At 42.3% G+C, this 22,586-nt stretch overlaps 1 protein-coding gene across 3 annotated transcripts in view; it reads right to left on the reverse strand.

Moving 5' to 3' along the window:
* The window catches only part of caska (calcium/calmodulin-dependent serine protein kinase a), a 129,876-nt gene that overhangs the window by 2,538 nt on the left and 104,752 nt on the right, over positions 1–22,586 (reverse strand). The window contains exons 13-26 of one of the 3 annotated variants that reach the window (XM_053329278.1): positions 18,294–18,374; positions 14,827–15,015; positions 14,649–14,727; positions 13,971–14,056; positions 13,755–13,823; positions 10,461–10,529; positions 9,686–9,721; positions 7,679–7,720; positions 6,936–7,132; positions 6,658–6,773; positions 1,549–1,629; positions 1,387–1,467; positions 1,088–1,290; positions 898–981 (exon numbers count right to left, since the gene is read on the reverse strand). In XM_053329278.1, the coding sequence (XP_053185253.1) occupies positions 898–981; positions 1,088–1,290; positions 1,387–1,467; positions 1,549–1,629; positions 6,658–6,773; positions 6,936–7,132; positions 7,679–7,720; positions 9,686–9,721; positions 10,461–10,529; positions 13,755–13,823; positions 13,971–14,056; positions 14,649–14,727; positions 14,827–15,015; positions 18,294–18,374 (1,413 nt within the window). The remainder of the gene's footprint in view (positions 1–897; positions 982–1,087; positions 1,291–1,386; positions 1,468–1,548; positions 1,630–6,657; positions 6,774–6,935; positions 7,133–7,678; positions 7,721–9,685; positions 9,722–10,460; positions 10,530–13,754; positions 13,824–13,970; positions 14,057–14,648; positions 14,728–14,826; positions 15,016–18,293; positions 18,375–22,586) is intronic. The other 2 variants (XM_053329277.1, XM_053329276.1) reach the window with 2 other exon arrangements.

The raw sequence follows: 22,586 nt of genomic DNA on the forward strand, positions 1-22,586 counted from the left end.
TCAGCAGAAGAAAGAAAAAACTAACCACTAGAACCACAGAGACTAAGGATAGAAATGCTCCCTAAAACATGACGAGGCATACGCACATAATTAAAAATAACACTTAGACAGTCGCTATCCTGTCAGGTTGTACTTACTGGCAGCGTTCGACACCACCTGGGCATCTGAGAGGAGCGCCAAAGAAACAAATGCATGCAGCGTGCAAAAATAAACGAGTGCAGAGAAGAATGAGAGGCCAAACACCAGAGGAGAGGAGACAGACAGAGCGGCTGCCAGGGCCACATGCATGCTCACTGATGGATCACATGATGACTTTGCAGAGAGTCAGATATGTAATTTATTGTGATTTGGTATGTCATTATCCTGTTAGGGATCAATACCACATTAGCAGCATGTTTTTGAAAAAATAAAACTGTTACTGTTTTCCCTTTTAAGGATAAGGCTTGTGTTGCATATTTTTCTTGTCAACACATCCATGAAGAAACCAAAACCAACAATTCAACCATGTGTTTCACAACACTTTCTAACTTCCCTACTCTGTCTGAGTCATCCAGTCTGAACATAAAAAAACTTTAAAAAGAGGTAACAAAGTTTAATATGTTAAAAAGGCAGCAGCTCTGTAGTCTTTAGCTGTGTCCTGGTTAGTATCGTATGTTAGACTGACTCAAAATAACCACAGTACTCGTATTGTGCAGTGCAACACTGTGGCTCACTGATGTGTTCTTATTAGTTGTGCTATGGCAACACAGGTGATACTTATTAGGATGATGTCACTGTTTGGTATTTTCATGGGATTTGTTGACACTAAGAAAAATATATTGTAGAACACTGATGACGTTATCCTTTAAAATGTGTGATAAAAGTGAGTGTGTTCATGCATATTTGGTTTATTCCTACCTCGTTGATGCCTGGTGTGATCGTTGGTGCGGCGATAAAGACGACGTAAGGGGCGAACTCTGCTGTTCGCAGGACTTTCAGGGCCTGATGGAGAACAGCTGTTAGTGGTCAGGAAGTACCTAAATATATGCATCCATGCACGCTCATAGCACACACACACACACAGACACACACACACACACACACACACCTGAGGTTCCACATCCAGTATAGCTATAAGTCCCTGTTGGTGGATCTTCCGAATGGTCTCCAGCCGCGTCCCGTACATGGCGTCCTCATGGCTGCCGTACTCCAGGTACTCATTGTTGCTGATGTCCTGCATCATCTGGTCATGGGAAACAAAGAAGTAGTTCTTCCCGTTCTCCTCATCCTTCTTTGGAGGTCTGGTTGTGTCTGCGGGACACAGACAGAGAGGAGAGAGATATTACATTTGCCCACAAACAGTCAGTGAGATTGTGTGGAGGACTTGAGAGTATTGATGCATCTTACGTGGGATGGGGTAGGCAAATCTGTCAGGGTGTTTGGTTATGAGTGTGTTCTTGATGTGTCTTCTGCCCACTCCATGAGCACCTAGCAAAGAAGTGCACAGTCAGCTGATGAGGTCAGTTATAGTTTGAAGGCAGACAATCACATTTGCGCCGCCGCACTCACCTAACAAAACTAGTGTTTTCCTCTTGAAAGCAGGAAGCTTCACGACCTCTTCATATGTGACAAGATCTAGTTGGTCAAACACTGGAAGTGAGAGAGAAACAGATTAAGAGGATGTGGAGAGTGGCGTGCAGGGACAAACAACAGCTCTACAGCTCTACACAGTGGGAATGGAACAGAGTGTACTACAGAGTCTGAAACACATTTGGTAGCTACAATATGCAGTGAGGAGAAGAGGAAGTTGGGTCACTTGTCAAATCAAAGCAGATAAAATCTCTCACTGGCAACAGGCCTGATGCCAAAACAGTGACTGGAAATGAGAACCAGAGAGCCAAGATGATGATTACTAAGAAACCATATTTCCTTTAAAATGACCTCTTGTGCTTTCAGATGGTGTGAAGCTGATCAAGCAGTAATTCATCCAATGAGATGAAATGAACAACTCAATACAGGCTCATGTTCCAATATAACCGGCCAGTCCTCCATGTACTTCACTGTCATTGTTCTCAAAACTGTGTCATAAATGAGTCAAATTGGGCTGAGAGACAGAAACCCGGGCTGTTGAAACCTTATACAGAACTTGAAGTTTTTAGGTTTTTTTAATGGTAAAATGCCAAAAATAAACTTTTATCAACTATTTAAGTCATTATTACTATTTTGGACTTTGGGTCAGAATAAACACGCAATTTCAATTTGGGCTATGAGAAATGATGATGAGTGCTTTTCACGTTTTCCTGACATGTTATGACTCAAAGGGTTGATTAAGAAAATAATGGGCAGCGTAATTGATGATGAAATGAATCGTTAATGTTGGTGAGATGAAAAACAGAGAGAATGAGCAGAACAAAAACAAAAACAAACTAAGAAGGAGAGAGATTACTAATTCAAACAAAGACTCTTAAACTTTACTTGACCTGTGGGCTGAGCAGTTATGCTGGATTATTTAAATCCACTTTTCCCCCAAAACTGACACATATTACCCATCACATTTTTCAGCAGCTGTTATGACTTAAATTTTGCCACCAAAAATGTGAAGTAGAACACACTTTTATTATCATTTTTCATTTCTTAGATTCTCATGATGAATGTGGGACTAAAGCTAACAATTACTTTCATTCTCAATTAATCTGCCAAATATTTTCTCACATACTGAAACGGCTTGTTTTATCCAATCAGTGTAACTAGGAAACCACATTAAGCGAGACGTGAGCAAGAACTACTGAAGTGTTCAGTCCGTTCAATCTTCATCAACTTCAAATCTGTTGGGTTGTCAGAAGCAGCCGTCTGTCAGCAGCAGCTCCCAAGCAGCTGAGAGGACAAACTGTCTTCTCTGGACTGACTGACATCTGAAATTCTAGTAGGCTCCATGAGCACCATAAAAGAAGGAAATGGTTCTTTATAAATGTACATATTTATTTATTATTTTACGCTTAAAGTGAAACCGGAAAAGCCTCAATGGAACTTTGAGATGTTATTTGATCATTACAGATACCGTTAATAAGTTCACAACATGTAAAGACAGAAGATTTGTATGATTTAAAACAGCCACCAATGAACGTTAGGCGTCACTGAGCGCTGCAGAGAGTGTAACAAAAACATGTGTCACACATGTGTCAGTGTTGTGTATCTGCTCTATGAGAAAGTCCAGTGATTAACATTAAAGAACAGAGAGTCTGGGCTGAGAGTCTGTTGATTAATTGTTCCACCTTATTCATTAACATATTTCTGACAGCTGGTGAGTTCATGTACAACAAGGAAACCTTGGAACTTATTGCCTCAAGTGACTTTCTGCAAGTGGTCACAGATGATTTATGTGCGTGTCCCAACTTTAGTAACAGTGCAGAAGATACAGCTTAACTTTAGCAGTGTCGTGTATATAAACAGACTTAAAGTCAGCGCTGAGTCTGACCTTCCAAATGTTTCTCTGTGAGACTAAACACAGATCAGAATAAATGAGGTAAACTGCAGGTTGTGTCACGTCTGTGGTGCCGAGCGGATCACATGTTCACTGTACGATGTGTTCTTAGCCTCTGTAACATGAGCCTCCATGCAGCTACCATCTCAGAGAGCTGACGAGCGAAATACAATACCCACAAGTCACTGGGTGTTGTGCAACAGGCTGCTGCAGACCAGCTGCTGCTGTTTGAAGGTAAAGCCTGCACAGAGTGAAGGGTAGAGAGGCCTGCTACTGTACTGACTGTAAGTGACACTTGAGTGTTAGGCTGCTATTTACATTACTGTCTGTCTCTGCTAATTAGCACGCTAGAACAAACTCGGGTTAGGATAAACATCACAGCACACAATGTCTGAAACACACACACACACACACACACAGCTACACGGTTTCAATTTTGTCTCAGCCTTCTGTTGTTTTGAACATTATCAACAGAAACAAAACCGAAACACTGGCAGTGACAGCTGATTTAATCTACAGGGATTGATCAAATAAAGAGCAAGGAGAGAGTGAGTGAGTGAGTGACAGAGAGAGAGAGAGAGGGAGAGAGAGAGAGAGAGAGAGACAGAGAGAGAGAGAGACAGAGACAGAGAGAAAAGAGAAGAGAGGAGCTGAGCACTGTCACTGTTGTTACTTACATGCAGAGAGGCCGTTCAGTAGGAGAAAGCGAGAGAGATGAACAGGAGGGGTCATAACATGGTTTGGTTACAACAGCAGAATTACAAAACGTTACACACACAAACAGCAAGATACAACAGCTGGGCAGCTGTGCAGCACCGCACAGTTCCAACAATGGAGATGGAAACACACTGTATACTGTTGTTGCTGTTCACAGCGGCTGGTAGTATGTCACTGTGTGGACGCTGCAGAGCTTCTGGTGATGGGAAGAACATGCGCTGTCACCAGCAGCACAGCAGAGACAGACTGACATCAGTTAGTACGAGGGTTGAATGTTTTATTGTGACTTTAAAAAGAACTATAGCAACCTGGGAAAACCAGGATCTTTTGCTTTAAGTGAAGTTTGATTATATAAACAGAACAATTAACCAGAAAATGGACCGGAAAAAAAAGGTTAACCATGCTCAACCTATTCCAGTTTTTCCATTTCATATAATTAATATTTTTGCGACACAGCTGGACTATAAGATAAGACATTTTTAGTAAGAAAAGAAATGGGAAGAAACCATTGCAGATTTGATCCAGTAATGTCACATATTTACTCTTATGATCATGCTTTAGTATTCAGCCACAACATGTGTTAGCATTTATAAGCATTAATAGATTTCAGTAAATGGACACCTGAGCACACATGCTAAAAATCCTGGATTCCCACAGGTATTTTTTCCCAGAAAAAGGAATCTTCATTAAAATCCCTGGAAAAGTACCAGGATCTCAATACACCACATTCAACCCCCGGGTACTAATACACACTGAGTGACTCAACACATTTATCGAGTCTAATGACATGTGGTGATGAGTGAAATCACAATGATGTCATGGTATTCAGCATTTCTACTGAAATACTAGATGACTGTGTATCACATGCACTCATGCTCCTACAAACAACATGACTGTTATGGTCTGTGTTGCATGCTGTTGAATTCAAACTCATAGTTTAACTGGGCACTAACAGATGTGTCAGTTGGGGTGTAAGGATACACAGCTGGATATACAACCTGGTAATCAGACGCTCACAGCTGCAAACATACTATACACATGTAAACACATGCACATGGACAGACGGGGTGTTCAGTGTTGTGTCATATGATCAGGGCACAATGTCTCACTGGCTCTCATCCTTTTCATCTCATAATACTGTGAGAACAGCTGCATGTACAGATGAGACTTTGATGTAAAAGACCCACTATAAACAATAAAGTCTTAGCATGTTCTGCCTGTCAGCTGCACACTTTATTTGGTGCTAAGCTGTTTAGAAACTACATCTCAGCACACAACTGCAATATGACCATAATCACCTCTGCTGCTCTTCACTGTGCTAATCTGGAAGGTCGTGTAATGTATAGATACAGACACAGTGTAGTGGCACACAATGGTGTTCATACTGTACTGGAGCTGTAAAGCTCTGAGTACATGATCTACAGATACCTGACACTTCAAAGGGTTGCCTGTATGTTTTATCTCCACCCTCCACCCTCTGCACTTGTCTTTGCTTTAAACTCACCCTAAAACCTTATTCCAGTGATTCACAACCCTCACCCTTCTCTTCTATGGTGTCTCATACCTATTGTTGCTGAAATCAATAATTAATACAATTTTGATTAAATAAAAATAAATGATTACGCCATCCTGTGAAAAGGCAACAAAACAGCAGAATAGAAAACAATACAACATTAAATAAAAGATAAAATGGATCAAAAAGGTGGAGGTTAAAGCCACAGCTTTTTGTTCTTTCAATAAATAAAATAAAAAAATAAAAAAACAAACAAAACTATTTGGTGTCAAAACTAACAGCAAACAAAAACCTCTCCTACCACCTCCATTGTCACACACACACACACACACAGACACACACACACAGACACACACACACACTCACTCTCTCTCTCACACACACACACACCAAACTCCTCTTCCCCACCTCCTGTGTTAACAGTCGCAGCTCTGGTGGCAGATACACGTGATGTGTTTTACCCCACAACACCCCAACCTAGTTACACAGGCTGACACATGGCTGTGATATTTGAGTGCTGCCTCTACTGTATATCCAGACACTGCTAAACATGTCTACTCCTGAGCCGCACACAAGCATATTTAAACCTACACCTCAAAATGCAGAGATTTGCTGGCTTGAACCTGGTGTCTGTATCAATGAGCTGCCCACATTTCCCTAAATTGCCCCTGTGCTCATATAAGATTTCTGCCACCCTGGCAGCTTTTCCTATCCTTCCTGGCCGTGGCTTTGCTACTTGAGATGAACGCCATGAGATCCTGTTACATACATGTTCCAGTGACACAAACAGACGGACGGACAGACACACAGATATTCACAAGCCCACATGCTCACACTCGGGTAAATGAGAAGTGCATACATGCATGTAGGGGGGCGTGATGGGATAGGGCAATGTTCAGACATCTGCAGCATGTTGTTTGTGTACACATGCGTCGAATTATGAGAGTATCATCGGTGCATGGCGTACCTGCGTTGTGCTTTGCCAAATACTTGTCTTTGTACTGCTTCTTCTTCTTGCCAAACCAGGTGCAGCTGGCCTGTTGCTCCTGCTTGGTCTTCTCCATGGCTATGCATGCCACGCGCCTGCCACACCCACACACAGACACACACACACACACAGTATTGAATTTAGTGGCTCAAGTGGCGGAGGGGGAACTGTGTCTCTGTAAATTATGAAATTAGTTTGAGTTTTCTATGTGTGATCAAACTTGTCTCCCTGCCAGTGTGTTTTTCATTTTTCCTCACCACTCCTGCAGCTCTGGCGACGGGATGAGGCCCGCTGTGCCATTTTTTGTATTCTCCAGTTTGCCTTGCCACCAGTTGTGGTCGTCTTTGGAGATGATCTGGATGATGTCGCCCACGCGGAAGCGAATCCCAGCCTCCTTGCAGGGAATGAGCTCGTCTTTGGAGGGGTCGTATTCAAACTGAGCCCTCACGTAGATCTGTGGGAGGAAAAAAAACACAGGTCCCCGGGGGGGAGGTGAGCTAGGTGAGGGATGGGTTTGGGTGGATGTGTTGGGATTTTCCAACAAAACTAAAAAAAAAAAAGGAAAAAGGCTGTGGTGTGTTACTGGAGTAAAAAAAGGAGTACAAAGAAGAGAAATGTGACAGACAAGAAGAGAAGAGAGGCTAGGTGGTGTACATATCATGGAGTGGGCTCTCGAGGAGAGTGAGGGCACGAGGGAGCTGTGGTTGCCAGGTTGGAAACTGGTTTCCAAGGAGGGCCTTTCTCCAGTGAGATGATGCTGGGCTATTAACGAGCCTCTTAACACACTGGTAATTACGGCACAGGCATTGTTTATGTGTCCATTAGTTGAAAACAACAGTAATTATTCTGCTTTGTGTTGTTTTTAACCATACAGCCGTCTGTTGCCGCTTTCCTATCTAACACTATGTGAAAGTGAGTCGTAGATCAACGTGCAGATGTAATTACTGTACTTTTATTTCTTTTTTTGGGGGGTGGGGAGGTGGGAGAGGCTGTCTCTTACCTTAACAGACATTTTGTCCTTGATTGGAGGTCTGGATACAATCTAGGATTTGAAAGCATCACACACATCATGCAGCAAAACGGCTATGCAATGACTTAACAGCAGTATGCTTACCAAGCTTGGTGGAGGGGGATAAGGGGTTGGGGATTTGGGGGGTGGGGGCATGACAGGGGTGAGACAGGACCAGGCTGAGGTATTAAAGACAGACAGGAAGTGTGCTTGCACTTTTTAAATATTTACTTCCTGGCAACGTAGTAAAACGTGACAATTCAAAAGCACTGAGATCGAGGCTACCAAGTTGGTGTAAGATAGTGTGTTGTGGACTCTGCTACCCTCTGCTGGATGGATCTGTTGTTGCTACAATCAGATACTTCGATGCTACTTGTCCTGTGCTGGCAGCTAATTTAAAAAAACATGTTTCCACATTAAGAGAGAAATAAATCCTACAGCATCGTGATAGGATGAGATGACTGTTGGGGGAAGATTGTTGGGGTTGCCCTGTTCTCACCCCCCAAATGAAACTGCAGCAGCCATGAATGCTTATCTGACTGAGGATCAGGGGTTAGGGGTGTCTGTGTGGTCTGCAGGGTTTAACAATGCCTGTGCCATTAGTACCATACATACAGTTTAAATGAGGATAGTACTGCACTGCACTGTCAGGCTGAGGACACAAGAGTGGTCACATTCAGTCTACAGAGGGTTAGTTTAACATTAGTGTGAGCCTTTCAGCTTCTAGTGACCATGACCCGACCTGGACTAAGTAAGGTGCTCTTCTATTGCTGAGGAGGATTTTCTCAGTTTTCTACAACTGTAAAATAAATGTCTTGGGAGGACAAAACAAGACATCTGAAAGTATGATTTTTGGATGTGGAACCTGTGATTTTGTGACGTTTTTCAGAACAAACGGTTGATTGATCTTCCTGTCTGTGAAAGAAATTTGCAGTTGCATCCAAATAGATGTGCTATCAGCTCTGATTATATAGTGCACCATAATTATTATAGCCTGTGTGTTTTTTTAGGCGCGTCAAAGGGTGTCAACTATGCAGAAAAAAAAACAAAACATGAATTGTAACTGTTGGATCATCACACTGCTGTTGTTATTCTCTATTTTGGTTTGGTTTGGATTATGCTCAGATTTATTTTGGACTCTGATTTGGCTCGGGTCCCTTTTGGAAAATTACTGGTGTGCACTTTGGGTTTTCCACAGATCGGTTTCGAATTGGATCCAACATTTTGGACTTGTGAAGACGTCCACAAACAAATCATTGACTGCAGACGTGTAATCTGGGTGCATTTGCTTGATTTTCATCATCCACTCTGTAGGCACAGAGTCCACAGTTGTGTCCGGCACAAAGTGACCACAGCAGTGACTTGTAATTTCTGTTTTTCAAATGCTAGATGTGTTCATGTCTGTGAGGAGCAGGAGTGGTTGTTAGGGAGAACAGAGAAGGAGAAGAAGAGTCATGAAGATGTCAGGATTTCTAGTTGCTTTTACCTTTTCCTTCCTCCAATTGGATTTACACAGACAGACAGACAGATGCATTTGCGTTACTGCGATTCTGAATGTTTTCCTCTTGAACTTTAAAAAGGGAGGCGTTATGTTTTCCAAATCAATAAAAAGTAATTTCCCAAAACAAGGATTAATTTGACTCCAGCTGAACTGTCTGCCAACAGCTGCAGTCTATTTTGGTGTAAATAACAGAAGGTAATGTATTTTGGAGTTGGGCCCAAATAAAAATATTTATTTTCTAAATGAGGTCACATCACGAGTGACAGCTTGGGGATCAGCCAGCGACCAGTTTAAACAATTTAAACAAAAGGAACTATCTTGTTAATGACTCTAAATGATACTCAGTGGCTGACCTCCACTCTGAATTAGAGGATGGGCTTTGTGAAACAAAAAATGAAGGCAGTGTTAGAAAATCGAGACACATACACTTCTCAATCAGGGGAAGGATGCAAAGCATTGTGTAAAGAGCTAGTGAGGGAGAGAGTGCTTTTATTCACCTGTCGACCTTTGGGTTGAATAGTGGATGGCAGGTCCTGTGGAAGTAAGCCGTTGATGACAGAGAGACATAGTTCAGTGAGATACAACAGCTAGGTTAATACAAACAAATCAAATTAAGAGCACGAATATATCCTGTTCAGAAAATGAGAAATGTGTACCATGCATGCACATTCAATTGCAATCTAATGGCTGCTCTTGCAAAAAAAGACAAGAAAGGATAGGAGAGCAGAGTAATTCTCATCTGTTAAAGCAGATCTGGCTGTGGAGCGACCAAGCAAGCACAGAGCAAGCAAAGCAGCTGCAGCATCAGCACGACCACAGTGTCGGTCTGGAGCCTCGGCAGAGGACTGCAGAACCTGATTAGGTTTAGTGTGTGCAGTGTGTGTCCCCTGCACCACTGAGACCACGAGAGGCCGAGTGTGTTGTGTCAGCAGCGAGGCACAGCACGCAGTAGGCTTTATGAGGCACACCAATTTGTTAACTGAGATATCGGACACGGGGCCTTTGGCTCAAACAGATGAACAGGGAGAATGACGCGGGATCGACACGGGAGATCCGCAGTACAACCCGCCTACTGCTGTTTCTACTTCTATCACAATACACGACTCAAAATTAAACAGAAAGAGTAACACAACCCATCATAAATGAACATCGAGACGGACAACCTGTTCGACTGACACGGACATGTAAATATACCATGACAAATCAGCAATGGTTGTGGGTCTGTCTATGGGGAGGGCAGAGGGGTTTTTTCTGGGGTAGGGGAGTCCTTACCAAGATAGAACTGTTAATGCTGGAGTGGCCATTGGCAGGGGACTGCCTGGAGGTGGTGGGGGACTCTTTCTGAAATAAGACACACAGGTCAGCAGTGCACACACACACACACACACAAATCTCACACAAACATCCATGAGCTCAAGTGTCCAGGTGGGTGCAAACAGACACACACACACACACACACACACACACACACACTTGAGCACACACTTAGATATCTGGGCAGTGACCGCAGGTGATGGAGAGGGTACATTTGTAGAACACAATAGAGACCCACCACAGTGTTGACGTAATGAAATGCGTCATCAAGACATGGGAGACAACATCATCATCTAGCCTGCACGTCCTGACATCACCACAGGGGGGCGGTAGACTGACATGAGACACTCGTCTGAGCATCACTAACACAGACTGTCACAGCTTAAAGCCGCTACTAAAGATGTTTGTGCTCACAGAGCAGCTTATGTGTGCTGGACAACCAAAAGAGCTGAAATTAGAAAACAATATGTGTGAAATGATGTGAGGTGATTGTGAAGATAATGACCCGATGAGACGGATTTTTATCTGTGAAAGTCAAAATCAAGTGACAACTGAAATATGACATTTATAGATTATACAGGCACTAATTAAATTATAACAATAACATTAAAAATGGATGGTTTTTAAAGTACAACACAATTCATTTGATGAAGAATTTAAGTTTGAGGATAGTAGAGTTATATATGGTTGGCATTTCTCTCTCCTGTGAGAAAAAGGCAAAAAGCTGGGTGGCGGTTTGCATGTGTTATTTAAAAAAAAACCAAACGCTCTGTTGTGTTACAACAGCAGTCAGCTGTCATTCAGAGAACTTTAGCCTAAACAAAGACAACCATAATAACCACATTGCCCTAATTTTAGCATGTATGAACTGGTTACCAGTGTTTTTTTTGAATCCATTTTAAAAATCTAATTATATACAAGCCTTTACATGGTCAGGTTTTTTTATACATCAGTACTCTTAACTTCATACTGACTCAAAAATTCTTTGGGAATGACACTGGGTCATTCTTATTTCTTTTCAGCCACGACAACTGCCAATCATGCTTTGGATTTACAGGCATCTCTGCCACTTTGTTTTGGTCTGCTGCCACTACTTGCTACTGTCTTTGTGTCCGCACTGCTGTTTGTACTGCCTGTATGCTGTGATACTTATAGTACATTATATGTCTGTTTTTGGACTCTGTTTCCATATATAACTCATATATGAGTTATAATGAAAGAGAAACTCTACACAACACTGTCAATCTACTTCATTAAACCACTAAAGTCTACAGAGCAGGCTGCCCTCAGAGGAAGAAAATAATTTACAATACATCAATGAATATCAATAGATGATCAACTGAGCAACCAATAGTAGGCATAATAAATAAAACTGTTATAACTGATCAGCCAACTGGTTGTGGATGTACTGTGTGGCCCATTACAATAGTGATCAAAGACATTACATGGTAATTTAAAAAGTCAACCTTTAATCAAATTAAGTCTTCAAAGTTCATTCTTGATCCTGGAAACCATCTTGAGGCTTTCAATCATGTGGTACAATTAAAAACTCCACAATAACCACTAAATAGTACTAAGTTTGAATATCTGTAAATGATTTGAATTGTATTATTATTATTTATTTTTCTTCTTCTTCTTATTGTTATTATCATTATTGTAGTTTTTGGCTTATTTTCGAAGCAGAGGGACACAACAGAGCTTTTTTACATCATGCTATTTAGACACATGTTCCCTTTTCCATCTTCCCCTAATTTCAAACTGAGGAAACAGGAAGGAAATTGAACAATACCATTCATTAAATTCTCTAGGCTTCTCTTCATCAGTGGGTTTTTGTTTGATCAATTATTGATCACACACACACACACCTTTGTTCTCCTATAGGCCTTTTCTCAGTTTTTCCATTTTCCTTTCAGACTGCATGCAGTATGTGAATAAGGACAGCTGGCCCTCCTATCGCTCATTAAATGTGTGTGCCAGCTCATGATCACATTCATTTCAAGTCTTTTGGTCGTCCATTTTCATCCACGTTTGGGGGCAGAAGGCATCAGAGAGCTTCTGTGATATGTTTGCATCTTTAAGCCTCTGTGTACAAGTGAGGGTGTGTCAGCAGCTGTTTATGTAAGGAGCAGACAACATAACAGAAACGCTGTATAAAACAACAGCTCTGCAGTAAATATTCATTTGATGAAGCTCACAATGTTTGGTTTTTGTCAAGAATGCATTAGGTGCTGATTTAAAGCATTAATGATTGATTTGTTTTGCCTGTAAATACAACACTGACAATTCACCTTATAAGGTGTTGAATGAAAATGGTTGCTGACGTCCACATACAGCAGATATAAAGCAACATTAGCATTCATTTGGAGTTGACTCTCTAGCTACCTGACAAATGTCCAATATTCATTCTCCTTTTTGCTCTGTTTATATCTCCACACAATCCTGAATGTCTGTCAGCTGTTTGGTGCTGAGCAGGTGGCGCACAGCAGATGTCTAAAAGCTTTCCTGCTAAAAAAAAAAGTTGACTGGTGAGAGTGAACAAACTGCTTGTTGTAAAATCAACAGTAAGCTGAAAGACAGACTGAAAAAGGTTATCCTGCTGAGCCCTCTGTGGTGGGACCCCCACTATATCAACACACTGATCCCACTAAAATGAATAGGAGAGCTGATGTCAGGCTGAATATTCCCTCAAAAGAAAGCTGTAGAGTCAGATGATTTTATCCAGCATTAATATAAATATGAAATATATAACATAAATACTGATGATTGGGATTAAAATTGTTATTTTAACCGATTCATCAACCTCAACAAAAGCCAGACATTTTGAGCTTTAGCACTGACTGCAGAGCCACTGATTTTTAAGGTGTTTCTGTTATTTTGTCCACGCCTGTAGTGTGTGAGTCTACAGGTGGGTGGGATCACACAGAGAGGTGTTGCTCATTCCTGGACCAGAAAGGGGGGACAGGAGGAGTTCCGGTATCTTGGTTGTGAAATTGGTGTGCTGATATATCTGACCCAGCCCCAGCAAAACACAGCAAAACACACACAAACACATATATGCAGACCGTACACAGTACACAGTACACACACACACACACACACACACACACACACACACACACACACATTTGGGTTACACCCATACACGCGCTGAGTGACCAGGCGAGCAGTTAGTAACCAGATCAGGAGCTCATGATTCGCAATAAAGATAAAAGGAATAGGAAGAGGAAGAGGAAGAGGAGGAGAAGGTGTTACCTCACACGAAGAGCCCTGCATCCTGTAACTTGGCACTATCTTAAAAGTGATGCTTCCTCGCATCTCCCTCTGCAGAGAAACAAGTGAACATTATCTTCAGCTCAGCCACTTAAAAGTGATGTAAAAGAGATAAAATGCAGCATGTGTCATAAACAAACACACACACATGCACACAAACACACACACACACACACGCACACACACACACACACAGACCAGCATCTTCTGCAGCTGCTCAACGGTCTGGTTGGCCACACTGATACCGTTGATCTCTCTAATCTCATCTCCTACGTGCAACGTTCCTAATAGATGAGCAGAGAAAAAGAGTGTGGTGAGAAAGGAGAAGAAAATAAAAGTGTAATCAAACTTTCCATCTCGTCATGGAGTCACAGAATATTTCATTAGCCTCTGTTGTTCTTTTCACCCTTTGAGTAAAACAGTACAGGGAATATTTGTAATCATAGCGGCTTTCCCATGACCGCATGATACACCATTATGTTACAGTCTCAATCAACTGCCAGATACCTCATATCTGGACAGGCACCTTGTTTGGTTTCCTCTTTCAGTAAAGATGGAGAAGTTTCTTTTTTTAATGCTGACTGTGCATTTAGAAGACTAGAAGAGGATCTGAAAAAACCCTGCCCTACTTCTGCTTCCTATAGATTTATATTATTATTAAAATAATATTTTAATGCGAATAAAAAAAAACACAACTGTAAAGGAAATAGTCAAACAGATTTGGCGTTTTTAATAGATATGACTAAACCTCTCTTCTGTGGTGAACTGCAGAGACATATTTCACTATCATACAGGATGTGGCTCCCTGGCCACCATGTATTACAAAGTAATACAGAGTGTGCAGGAAATGTCAGATGTCAGAGAGAAAAAGTATACCTTGTCTGTGGATCATTCCCCCGTGCATTATTCTCGCCACAATGCAGTGGTTTGAGTCATTCATCTTCAACGTAATGCCCTACATCCACCAACACACACACACACACATATCAGGAGTCAGTGGACGATACAAGCACAACAGGTCAAAGACGGGCGCTAAATGTGTGAAACTGTGTACCATGGGCTCATCTGTGTTCTTTTGGAACTGGACCAGGCGGACTCTGGTGACGTTCTCTAGGTCCATGTCTCCGTTGGTGCTCTCAGGGGAGTCCCCGTTCAGGTAGGGCGAGGTGGGTGGCGGTGTCACCCTCAGAGCGTCGTCGCTGTAAACCTCGTGGGCGACCACGTCGTGGGCCTGCAGCAAAGCCTGTAGTCACACAGTTAAACACAGAGTTAGACTGGAAACAAACACAGAATAACCTGCATAACCACAGTGATATCTGGGAAGTACGCAGGCTACAGTTCAATTATGGTTGAGTATTTTGTCCAGGACTGACAGACAGCATTTGTGTACTGAATGACAAAGATGTTTCAAAAGCATTTCCTTTGTACTCATCTTCTGACCTATTAGTTAGGCTACTATTAATACATCTGTGACACACTGTTATTGGTGCAGGTGATTTGTCGTTTGGCTCAGACTAAGATGATATTCATCAAAAACAACTGGGCAGATGAGTTAAGATGCAGTTACATCAGATTTTCCTCATAAATTGACTCCGCCTTGTTTGCTTTACGCAGAGTATATACTAACTGAACTAACATGAAAACACCAACAGTTGGAACCAAAGTCCTTGTGTGTGTTAACATACTTGGTGAATAAATCTGATTCTGATTAAGGGTAATACCAATAACACTGTATAATTTTTGTTTTCAACCTGTGGACTGCTGCTGAGAGCCTGCTAGCTCCTGCAGTTAATGCTTAAAATTCTGCCCACACTATTTACTGTCCTACCTGCTGTATATCACAGGAGAGAAACCTTTCAGAGACATTCATTTTATGCTCTGTACCCACTGATTTACAAATTAGCCTTAAAGTGGGTAAACTTAATTGTTTAGTCCTGAACCACAAAAATAATTGTTAACCAGAGGAAAACACCAACAAACACAGGCGCTGCATTTTGAGCTCATCGAGCTTTAACCGCTCCTGCTGGAATGGACTTTATCTGAACCTCTGCTGTTCTGCAGTTAAAAGGGTATTTCCCTCTTTTTTTTTTACTGGAGCTTAAAGTCTGTATCCTTTCTGTCTGTTTGAGTTGAAGTTGCATGTCCTGTATTGTTGCAAAACCCGCTGGTGTCTCACACCCACAGGGTGTTCAATTGTACTCCTCTGACAACCGCAAAACCCTTGAGTGGCACTTTAACAAACCAATCTGAACTTAAAAAGACTGCAATCGAACCTCAACAAAGGGGAAACATGCCACTGCTCACGCACACGCACACGCACACACACACACACACACACACACACACACACACACACACACACACACACAGAAGGAGAGCAGATCAGAGAGGCAGAGACATGAAGGCACTGGCATCGTCTCTAACTACTGTGTCAAACTACATCACACACCAAAAAAATTCATGTTCTAGGACACAAAGGAAGTTAAGGTTGTGTACGTGTACGTGTGTGTGTGTGTGTGCCTGCGCTGTAATGAGGACAGGGTTAAGGGGTTAACTAATCCTTCCATGCAGTGTGGGTGTGCTTGAGTAAGAGTGAGAAAGCAAAACAGCGAAGCAGCAAAAGAACAGATAAGTGAGAGGGAGCGCAAGAGATAATAAACGCAGAGGTAAGAAGGGGGAAGGATAGAGACTTTCAGATGAACTGACGCCCCTGTCGAATACTCTGAAAAGAATAAAAAAAAACTTTTCACAGCAGCATTTAACACTGCTGTGAATTTGAGAGACAACCAGCAGATGCCTGAGTCTTCTAGCCTGGTACATGAGAGATATTCAAATGAAAGAATAATATAGTTGAAGAAAAAAAAAGGTCACTGCAGATCAGCTCGATAGTTTTCAAGATGAAGGTTTTTCACAGTACAGCAGCACTTCAGACAAAAAAAGTCAGAGGTCACATAGAGGCATCACCTGCTGGTAGATATTCAGCTCCTCTTAAAGAATAACTACAGTTTATTACTATTTAGCTATTTTGACTATGACAAAAGTGTATATTGTTAAACAATACCCCACCTGTTTGGCAAAAACTTTATATACAGTATCATCTGCTGTTGCCCAAAAACTATTAAAAACCAGATAAATTAGCCATGAGACCCCACATACACTGTCATGTTGCTTTAAATACTTACTATATCACACTGTTACTCTGTTTGAATGTTTGCTCAAAAATAAACCGTGTAATATAAGAATATTATAAGAATAAAACAGTATATTTGTGACCTGTTTAGATTTACATCTTCAGTAGGAACCAGTGGGTCTGGGGCTGAGTGCCACAGACAGAGCAGGGAATTCAGTAGTGTTGGATGTCAGACGTATGCATTGTTGGTTTTGGTCTTTTTGTAGGATTTGGTGACTATATTAAAACTTATTGTTAAACTCTATATTTAATCCTAAAGTCACTCTTTAAAGAAGTCGAGACTGAAGAAAATCCTCAGCAACATATATGATCTGTATTGCTCTGAGGTAATCTGTTCTTTAAGGCACAAACACACTCATAAACAAAACACAAAGTCCTCAAAGAGTTCAAATGGTTTTGTCTAAACTAGCTCTCGCTTGAGTCCGTTGGAATGTGAAACATGTAGGTGCCTCTCTCTTCTGCCTCCCTCCGTCAGTTTACGCTCCTCTAGCGCTTTGAGGGAGTCCGGCCTCTGACCCGACATAGCACATCGCATCAGACATGCCTTACTGACCTCCATCTACACCTCCTCTCCTTCCGTACAGTCTGGACCTTCTCCTTCCATCTTTGCTTATCATTCTTTTTTGTTTTTTTATGTCTCCTCTCCCCTGCATCGCACTCCCTCCCTCCCCTTCACTTCACTGTTGGTCTGTCTATCTGATACTGAGCAGGCCATTGATCAGAGACGGAAATCAGACGCTCTAATGTGATAGGATTAGCAAGTGTGTGTGTGTGTGTGTGTGTGTGTGTGTGTGTGTGGTGGTGGGGGGGCTGACAGTCGAATGACTTTCCGTTAAATACATTAACTCCTGCTGCTCACATCCGTAGACCCAGTTTAAATGAGGTTTCGAGTGTTTTCAGATAGATTCAAATTGTACATTCAAATGTCTGGCTAAAAACAAACAAACAACAAACACTGACTGTATATGCCTGTTGCAAACATTGATATCACTTAAAATCTAGGATGATAAAACCACTTCCTCTAATTGACCCAATGATGTAGAATATAACTCTGCTTCTGCCTCTGTTTTAGCTCTATTTAACCATAAACTGGTTGAAGGCAGATGCACTTAGAGCATCTAAAAAGTTGTAGAGTTGAGGTTTGTACAACACCTCCTAGTAAAACTGCTGAGGCCTCCAGCGTCTGTTGACCAGAGATAGAGGGATTCAGCTGTGCTACATCTAGCAGCATGGTCAGCAGTCCTGAATGTTTGTCAAGGGGCCTCCTGCACCCGTTTGAGAGGTATGACGGACGTGAGTGCCCGTGTGTGTTTTGTGTCTTTTTGACTCACCATGAAATGCGGCTGGGTCAGTATCCGTCTGAGTTCTTTAGCTTCGTGGTTCTCTGGGTAGCAGGAGATCTCTTCCAGTACCTGACGCAGAGAGAGAGAGAGAGAGGGAGAGAGGGAGAGAGGGAGAGAGAGAGAGAGAGAGAGAGAGAGAGAGAGAGAGAGAGAGAGAGAGAGAGAGAGAGAGAGAGAGAGAGAGAGTTCGGATTTAAGCCGATACACTCACGCCACGGCGCCCTACTTGCTGCACCTCAGATTGCTTATGGTGAGTGACCCAACAACCTCACAGACCCTCTCAAAGCTTTCCCTGACACCGCCTCCCACATCATCATCATCATCATCATCATCATCATCATCATCACCGCCAACCTGAGACACCACTCAACAAGTCAAGGACTCTGGTCAAGCCTTCGCCCCTCCTCCTCCTCCTCCTCCTCCTCTTGCTCTCTTTTAGCATGACTTAGTTTGATGTCAGCTCCAGTTATGTTGCGCCTGACTGGTGAATGTGGCATTGTAGAGGTGAGGTCTCCGTGGAGGGAGGGGTGTCGGTGTGTGTGTGTGTGGATACAGGCCAGAAACCTGCATCAATCAGAGGTGTGTGTGTGTGGTGCCTTTTTCTCTGTGTACGTCTAACTGTTCATTATCTCTATACTGTAATAATCACATTAACTTGTAATACTCACGAGCCACTGGCATATCAGAATCGTACATCACAATACGTTTGCAGCTGACACACACAAGCACGCACGCAGGCACATGCACGCGCACACACACACACGCACACACACACTTTGTTAGGTGCACAATGTTGGTCAAACGGCGAAAGGAAGCTGCGACATCGGTGACATCTCATGGGTGTTATCTTGATTTTTACTCCCCCTCCGTCCAAGCCAACACCAATAAAACGTGTTAAAGGCCGCACCAGCTAATTCTGTCTCGTACTCCACTCATTAGTCTTGTGAACATGGCAGTAGTGTGATGAGTTCTTGGGGCTTACATATTCCAGATGTTTCAAAGCGCCACTTGCTTCGTCCTGGGAGGAACTCTTAAGTGGAGGAAGACACAGGGATACGGGTTATACAGGCTGTTGACTGTCTTCATTAAGAGAGAGTCAGTGATGACAGAGGTGAGGGGAGAGTTAAAAACTCCGCCCCTGCCTTTAATCAATGCCAGCCAATTGGAAATGGGCTGTGAATTAGGGGGAGGGGGGTGAGATTAGTATCTATAGCCAAAGCAGGAAGCTTCACTTACAAGAAAAGATTAGTTCTAACACACTAACAGAGCTCATTCAGCTGATTAGATATATAAGAGTGTAGAGGTGAAAAAAAAGTGTATTAGTGCAGTGAGAAAAAAGTTTTGTTGAAGTTTGAAGCACCTTATCACTGCTCTGTCAGCTCAGAGTCCACAGGAGGCTGCAGTCTGATTGGTTCAAAGCAGGTCAGAGTCAGCCAGAGTGAGATTCGGTAGAGACAGAGGTAAAGCAGAGGAGCAGGAGGAGGAGGAGGAGGAGGTGGAGGAGGAGGGTAATCCCAAAAGGCACAACCAAGATTGAATGATGAGTTTATTAGAGGTGAAACTTCACTGAAGCAGCCCTAGTTTAATATTTGTCAAGCATCCCAGAATCACTCGTGCTAAAAAATCAGGCCGGAGGTCCCCCGCACAGCAGGAACACAGTCAGGTTACGGTTGAAAGTGGAAGAGTGCACTTTAAGATTGTTCCTTTTTTCTTTTTAAAATTGTAGCGCTCAAAATATTTTTATACACATAAGAGTTGAAGCCTCCTGAACTCTAAGCAGCAACAGTCAACATAAATCCTGTTTGTTTTCTCACCTTCTTTTTACATTTCTTATAAAGGACTAAAGGATTCAATGTGAGCATGCTTTAGCTACTATGATTCATTTTAAGTTGCTGTTTTTCTAATATCATGGCAACTGTGCATCTGGACCATTCATACACAACATTATGGATTGCACATCTATAACTCATTATATATATAGATGCTGCATTATCGATTTAATTGGAATGTGTCCTTGTCTATAGAAGGATAAATGATTTTATGTGAGCTGTATGACACTGATACATAGAAATCAACTATTTGCATCAGCTAGACGAACTGGAGCATGGAAATGCAATAAAAGGCAAACACATTTATAAAAATCCTGACCTTCACTGTTGTGTTTCTTTTTTGCCAGTTAAGCATGCATTAGAAGAACTAATAAACCCACTTTTAGTTTTAATAGGCACTGTATATGGAGTAAAAATCAATCAAATTGATAACTTTGAAGAAACTTCTTATTACTTACATCAAATGATTTACTCTCTACATGCCCTCATCTGTCAGAGTGTGAGCATATAGTTTTCCATCTGCTGGGAACTCTTGGCAGGTGATGACAACCCTGAGCTCTCCTGCACTCTGGAAACTCTAACTACTGTCTTGAGTGAAAAAGCTGACAGACTGCTTCTACTCCTGTGTTTGGAAATGGGACCAATTATGCGCCACTCAAAGAATTTTGGGTCGGTCAAATGCAAGATGCTCGAAAATCATCTGGCTATAAGCAGAGTTTATTGTGCTTCTAATGTTTCAGTGTGTGTGAGGTTTGAGGCAGCAATACATGTAATAAAAGTCTCAGAAGACATGAAAGTCTTTCACTATAGGACCAAAAGGCAGTTTCGTTCATCACACCCACACAGACAGTATTGCATCTGTTGTGGCTCCATCTGCACTCTTGATCCATCTAGACTGATTTAAGTAGGAAAATGTGAACCACACTTTTTTTTTTTTCGCTCTATAAGCAGACTCCAGCTTCCAGGACACAGTGTACCAGAGCTGTGTTAATTAACCAGATCTTTTTGACATTGACCAAAGCCACATAAAACAAAGCTCGGCTCCCTTAAATGGCTTTCCCTGTCTTAACAGCGCTGGGATTTAAAACGCCGGCCCTCGCCCACTCCCTCACTCCCTCACTGTTCAGACATTTTTTTAATTGCTCCCTCGAACAAAGCACACAACGTAAACACAGCATTTTGTGTACCCCGCCGGCACGCAAACACTCTCACAATGCACACCACTGATCCACGTTTTCCCCTCGCGCTCTCCCTCTTCTTTCACACTTCTCGTTAAGCACCGATTCCAGCCTGCTCGGGTGTTTGAGTACGCTGTGAGGTAAACACATAAACCCGGTCCAACAGTGTGTATGTGAATTCAGCATAACCAGAGTGAGACCCTGGAGACCATAATGCAACTCTCTGTAAGAAAACAAAGCCTTACTAATAGGACACAAATACACTGTGTGTGTGTATGTGTGTGTGTGTGTGTCTGCTACATCTCGCAGCATTTCTAATGAGGAAGGTCAAGCTGAGAAGCCTGAGATCTTGATTAAAACGGCTCTCTGTAAACAGGCCACTGGGCACTGCTACAGCTGCTCTGACAAGTCGCAGAGAGCTGGATCATGAACAAATAAACCTTGAGAGGTCACCGAAGTGTCAGAGGAATCCCACAGAGGATGCAATAACTGATAATGCATAATTAAGCAATCTACTCTCTGTTTGTTTGTTGTTGTTTTTTTCTAGTCAGTTTCATGTCATTGCAGCTGTTAAACCGACCTGGCCAGCGCAGTTTCTTAGTGGTTAGTCTGTTGACTCAAAGCAGTTAGATCTGGATTGTTGTGGAGCTCGTGGTTCGTGCTGGTGTGTGCTTCTTTCCACACGCTCCAGTTTCACTCCTTTGAATGTGTTTATGGAGCATGAAAGTGTCTTTCCACAGACTGGAAAACTGTCCAGGATGTTTCACCACCTTCCAGTAAAAGCATGCTGGAATGAGCTCCACACCATCGCCATGAAGACAAACAGATATGGAAGATGGATGGCTGTAGTACTGGATTTACAATTGTGCATTAAGGGGGTAATGTGTAGGTGTAGTAATGAATACAATGCATGTTGCTGCTGTAAGAACGCTGTACGCTACGGCTATTGAGACTGGAGGAGCTGTGATTTGTCAGCTTGTATTTTCTCCTATGAGTCTCTGATGCTGGTGGAGATTGTTGGTAGTGACGTCAACATGAAACAAACTGCACAAAGACTTGTTAGTGGTCTTCTTCCATCAAAGCCTGCTCCACTGGTCACTGCGATCACCGCTCTCTACAACGAGCGCAAACACAGGAGTTGTCTCATATTCAATAATGAGACAAAGCCAACCTTGACATCGTTGCTCTATATCTCAAAGTAAATAAAAAGGAAAAAAAAGGGCTGCTTTAGAGCTGTCAGTGTGAAATCTGACACTGAACTATAAATTAAAAGC

The sequence above is a fragment of the Scomber japonicus genome, chromosome 11 (assembly GCF_027409825.1).
Source record: "Scomber japonicus isolate fScoJap1 chromosome 11, fScoJap1.pri, whole genome shotgun sequence".
NCBI lineage: Eukaryota > Metazoa > Chordata > Actinopteri > Scombriformes > Scombridae > Scomber > Scomber japonicus.